The 5,746-nt window shown below is 47.8% G+C and overlaps 1 protein-coding gene across 1 annotated transcript in view; it reads left to right on the forward strand.

Moving 5' to 3' along the window:
* The first annotated feature begins 1,260 nt into the window (after positions 1 to 1,260).
* Sord (sorbitol dehydrogenase) overlaps positions 1,261 to 5,746 on the forward strand; it is a 31,653-nt gene continuing 27,167 nt past the window's right edge. The window contains exon 1 of the mRNA XM_021180392.2: positions 1,261 to 1,432. Coding sequence (XP_021036051.1) covers positions 1,367 to 1,432 — 66 coding nt within the window. The 5' untranslated portion in view covers positions 1,261 to 1,366. The remainder of the gene's footprint in view (positions 1,433 to 5,746) is intronic.

A 5,746-nucleotide genomic window follows, 5' to 3' on the forward strand; every position in this document is an offset into this window, starting at 1 on the left:
ATACATAGGTACATTGTAGCCGACTTCCAACGCACCAGAAGAGGTGTCAGATCTCATTACAGGTAGTTATGAGCCACCATGTGGTTGCTGGGAGTTGAACTCAGGACCTTCGGAAGAGCAGTCAGTGCTCTTACCTGCTGAGCCATCTTGCCAGCCCCAACAATTTTGTTTGTTTGTTTGTTTGTTTTTGTTTTTCGAGACAGGGTTTCTCCGTATAGCCCTGGCTGTCCTGGAACTCACTTTGTATACCAGGCTGGCCTCGAACTCAGAAATCCGCCTGCCTCTGCCTCCCGAGTGCTGGGATTAAAGGCGTGAATACATTTTGTTGTATTAAGCCTTGCACCAAACCTCTATCCACTCCATCCCTTCCCACTTCTCCTTTCTTATTTGGTATCCGTCTCCATTAAGCTCTCCTCGCGTGCCAAACATCTCATTGCCTTCTTGTCAAGAAATAAAACGGGCGGGTTGTCTAGAGCACCAGGAGATGCTGCTAAAGAATGTAAGACTCCATTCCATCCTCACAGGGAGACATCAAGAGCTGAGAGCTCTGGTGAGAATCCTCGGAAGACTAGTAGTAGGTATGATGCTAGAAAGAACTCTGAGTTCAAGGCCAGCCTGGTCTAAAGAGCAAAATCCAGGCCAGCCAAGGCTACACAGAAGAAGGGAAAGGAAGGGAAACGAAACTCCCAGAATGGATAGCTAAGGAAAGGGGCAGCAAGCTCCATCTCTAAAGTTAAAACCTGTTTGTCCTGACTGGGGAGCACTAAAGGCGGAATCTGGGCAGAAATCCGGCTGCCAATGGAAAGCGAGGAAGCCTTTAAAGAGAAAGGCTTGCAAATTCTGCCCTACAGCATCTTGATGCAGATGCATCAGGACCCCGTGACACATGCATTCCTCCTTTCACTCCTGCGAGCGTCAGGCCCTTTGTTGGTTGCTGGAGAGACCGGAGCGGTTGCAGCGGGTTTTTTTCAGAGCGCTCGCGGCGTCCTGCCTGCAGCAGCGCACTGTTCCCGTTAGTAACACAAAACACCCGCGCTCCACCTCAGACCTAAACTTGCTGTTTAAGGATCTTGGTGCTAGCCGGGTCTTCTGTAGCCACAAATCCCCCCCACGGCCTCCGTAGGCCGCTTTTTTTCTTTACTCTGGCTTGCTAAGTCTGAGTGAAGTCTCGTCCCCTGCCTCCGCCCCTCCCACCCCGCGCGACCCCGCCCTCCTGGCTGTCAAGTGCGCAGGCCCCGCCCCTGGCCCGCGCTTTGCCTTCTCCAGGCTCCGCCCCAGCCCCTTACTCTAGACCCTTGGCGGTTGGACGAGCAGAACCACCAGCTCCCCGCCGGGTCCAGCCGACACCTCGAAGCAAGAGAGCAACATGGCAGCTCCAGCTAAGGGCGAGAACCTGTCCCTGGTGGTGCACGGGCCTGGAGACATCCGCCTGGTAAAAAGGGGAAGGACTGTGGGAACTCAGGCAGCCACCCACCCAGCTCCGGTTTGCCCCTCTGGCAGGCTCAGCAGTGGTACCCACTCCCAAGTTCTGTTGCTCATAGAGCTGGCAGATAGCCCGTGCCAAGCACCCCTAACTGCCTGGGTTTACCCAGATCTCAGCTGGTTACCGGGAGGTGGGGGTGGGGTAGTTGTTATCTATCCCTAGAGAGAGTTCTGGTCGCGTGCTCCCAGAGCCTAGACCGGGCGCCAGGCACGTGACCTGTGCCCAGGACCGTTGAAAACTAATCAAGCCTTCAACTCTAATAGCTGCAAACTCACATTGTTGTTATTGCTCTTCAGAAGGGTCAGAGGGAGACTTCCAGGATTAGGATCTACCCAGATCTTCTCTTGTAGACAGTGGAGGACAGGAAAAAGGTGGCAAGGTGGCATTTAAAAGCAGTAAAGTTTCTATTTAATCCTTTTTGATTGGAACTGATAATACCCCATAGCAGAATTATTATCATGAGAGGGCCTAGCATTCAGTAACTGTTAATAATGCATTTTAACTGGGGATATAGCCTGGTGCTTATCTCCTTTAGTTCACATCTGGATCACTACCTTGGAGCATTCATTCTGTGTACTTCTGTCTCTGGCTTTAAACTTAGTTCTGCCCCCTGAACCAAAGTTCAGACATTTGCCGAGTCATCTCTGTGGTCATGCCAAAGTTCTCTTGACAAAGTCCATCTCAGTGGGGCATGCAGTTTGGGGATTAGATACCAGCCATCTCTTCTGCACCCTAGAGTCTGTCTCCTTCCCATTCAAAGAACAGGAGAGACTCATGCAGATGAAGAGTTCTTCTTGTCTGTTTAATAGCCTGTCCTCAGTGGTTATCAGTGGTTGCAGACTGATCATTTTCAGAGTTCCTTAACTCTTCCACCTGTAGACTTCTGTGAATTCCAAACCAAGAATCGTGTGGTTCCCAAGATGGTAGCCTTGGTTAGTTAACAGAGCCAAGACAAGAACTCAGTCAGATTCAAATTATCTTTCTAGTGCTCTTCCCAATCACATTTGAACATCTACCCAACATCCTGCATTAAAATTAAAGAGACACAGTGATTTGTGATTCTCTCTCTCTCTCTCTCTCTCTCTCTCTCTCTCTCTCTCTCTCTTTTCGAGACAGGGTTTCTCTGTGTAGTCCTGGCTGTCCTGGAACTTATTCTGTAGACCAGGCTGGCCTTGAACTCAGAAATCCACCTGCCTCTGCCTCCCAAGTGCTTGGGAGTGAGAAGGTCAGCAGAGAGCATGCTATTGCAGGGACCCCTGCCATCCAACACAGGCCTCCTGAGCTTTCCTCCTTCCCAGGCAAGATGTTCGCCCAGCCTCCAACCCCTTAGGGGGCACTTCTATCCCTCTGCTTTCTTAGGGCAGATAGATTCAGTAGTACAAGTTTGGGTGGTGGGATGAGCCTCAACCCCCAGCATCTTGAGGGGAGCTGTTCTCTCCTAGGAGAACCACAGTGAAATGCAGGATGTCTGAGGATGGTAGTGGCTAATCACGGTAGTGACTTTTGAAAGTCATAGGCTAGCTTGGTTATGGATTATAAAATGGGAAAGGAAGAAGACACATTCTTGGTTTTTTGTTTTTTGTTTTTTTGAAACAGGATTTCTCTGTGTTGCCCTGGCTGTCCTGGAACTCACTCTGTAGACCAGGCTGGCCTTGAACTCAGAAATCCACCTGCCTCTGCCCCCCAAGTGCTGGGATTAAAGGCGTGCACCACCACTACAATGCCACACAGCCACAGTTTGGTCTTTCCATGGAGGATGGGTTGGGCAACTGAGACTTAGCTTCCATTTGAGTGGACTAGGGGCAGGGTCTGCTGATAAAAACCCTTCCCTCCTGAGCTCACATTCTTTGGAATTCTTTGGAGAAACACCCATTCCTAATATCTAAAGCAGAATTCCAACAGGGCTTGAAGGGAAAGAGAGCTTAGGCTTTCCCAGAGATGCTTTCCCAGCCACCAGTAAGTCCAGAAACTGGCCCATGTCCAGGGCATAGCTCTAGAAAAACAGGAGTTGAGCCACTTTGCTGAGACAAGCAGGAAGGAAACCTAAGACCCAGCCTGGCCTCTGGCTGCCTGGGAGACTGGATTCCCTTTTCCCTACTACAGTAATTGAAGTCTTCTCACACTTAGTGTCGACACAGAGTTTGTAATTTGGGTGATAAATGAGAGTGTTTCTATGTAGAAGCTTACACTGGTGCGTGTTAGGAAGGACTGGTAAATGAGCAGATGAATGTTAGAGGACTGGGCATGTGTGCAGACATACTAGGATAGGCCGGTAGGCTTCCTTCATAATGAGGGAAATACACACACACACACACACACACACACACACACTGTCTTCAGACACAGAAGAGGGCATCAGATCTGATTACAGATGGCTGTGAGCTATCATGTAGTTGCTGGGAATTGAACTCAGGACCTCTGGAAGAGCCGTCGGTGCCATCTCTCCAGTTTATTTTATTATTTTTGTTTTATACATTTTTGGGTTTTCAAGACATGATTTCTTTGTACCATAGCTGTCCTGGAACTCCCTCTGTAGATCAGGCTGGCTTTGAATGAAGAGATCTACCGACCTCTGCCTCCCGAGTGCTTGAATTAATGGCACATGCCACCACCACCCAGGCTTCAGATTTCTCTATTTTAAATGGAGAAATTTAAGCAAGAGGGAAAAAAATAAATGAGTGAGCTGATATACAAGGAGGCAAGCCACCCATCAACAAACATGAGGGGGTATTCTTGAAAAGGAAATAGTAAAGTCAAAACCAAGGTGCCCGGAGTCCTGGGTCAGCCCAACCTCCACTGCTGGTAGCTGTGTGGCTCAGCACAGTCTTTCTCCTGCTATAACTAACTTGGCTCCTTGAAGAGGAGCACCAGGCCTGTAATCCCAGCTATTCAGGAGACTGAGGCAGGAAGACAATGCTCAAGGCTGCAATGGACTACAAAGTAAACTCAAGGCCAGTGGCAGAGTCTCTAGGTTAAGTCCTTAATACAGGGAAAGAGGAACAAGGGGTGGGGTGCCAGGAGGGGAGGAAGAGGAGGGGATGAAGAGAGGGGAGCTTTAGTATTTATTTGGGTGGTGTGAGCTTCATTGTCACTGTGCTTATAAAAGGGCCAGCATAGAGTCCCAGGCATCCCCACTGGTCTGTGCAAACTGGAGTTAAGCAGGAGGCCAAAGGCTTTAAACAGTCTGACCATGAAGAGATGGATAAAGGCCAAAAACCGTCAAATTATGGACAGTTTTGGCAAAATTCTTAGGATGTGGGCCAGGCAGAACACTATTCAACTGCAGCAGCTCAACTACGTTATGCCTCTTTAGCCCATCTCGAGAAATCTAGAACTTGCTTTTCTCCATTGGGCGATGCATTGCTGGTTCATGAAACTGGAATAGAAAACAGTGGACTTTGCTTATCTGCACAGAATCTTTGCTTGGGGGCAAGTGGGTGGCTTGTGAGTTTTTGTATTTTTAAGAAATATTTTATTATGTGGAGTTTGCTAGGCTAGAAAGGACACTAAGGGAAGGAATCAAAACATTGCTACATCCTTACAACTCTAAAGCTACATCCCACTCACGTGCTGGGTGCTTTAGTTCAGTGCTTCTAACTCCAGGATGAAGGAATGAGTTTATTTTCATTTCCAACTGACCACAGACTAATGTTTGCTGAACTCTACGGCAAACAGAATGCTAACCATTTCTACATGTGCCTCCCAATATCTTGTTCCATCACCAGTCAGTCCATGGACCATCCTCTTGAGAGCATGCCATCTCCTTTCTTCCTGAACACTGGCCCTTGCTTATTTTGGCATGTGGACAGGGAACAGATCAGCTGCTCTGACAGAGAGCTGAGTACTCTGGAGGAGGTAGCAAGGCGGTGGTTTGGCTTTTGTTTATTTTATACTGTCATTGGCTATGAGTGGACAACAAGGTAAAGGAAAAACAGTCATTTTAAAATGATGGGTTAATATTGTTTCATTATAAAGGACAGAGAGAATCATGCATTGGTATAAAGATTAAATAACGGTTTTTGCTTTTTTTGAGGAAATGTAACATTTCTCAGGGCAAAAGAACTGTTTTAAGGGTTGGCAAGATGGTGCTTGCTGCCATGCCTAACAGGTTGAGTTTGATATCTGGAACCCACATGGTGGAAAAAGAACACTGGCTCCCAGAAATTGTATGATGTCCGCCTGCATGTATGTGGCATGTATGTACATGTGCATTGGCATGCTAAAAAAAAAAAAAAAAAAAAAAAAAAAAAAAAAAAAAAAAAA

This window comes from Mus caroli, chromosome 2 (assembly GCF_900094665.2).
Source record: "Mus caroli chromosome 2, CAROLI_EIJ_v1.1, whole genome shotgun sequence".
Lineage (NCBI taxonomy): Eukaryota > Metazoa > Chordata > Mammalia > Rodentia > Muridae > Mus > Mus caroli.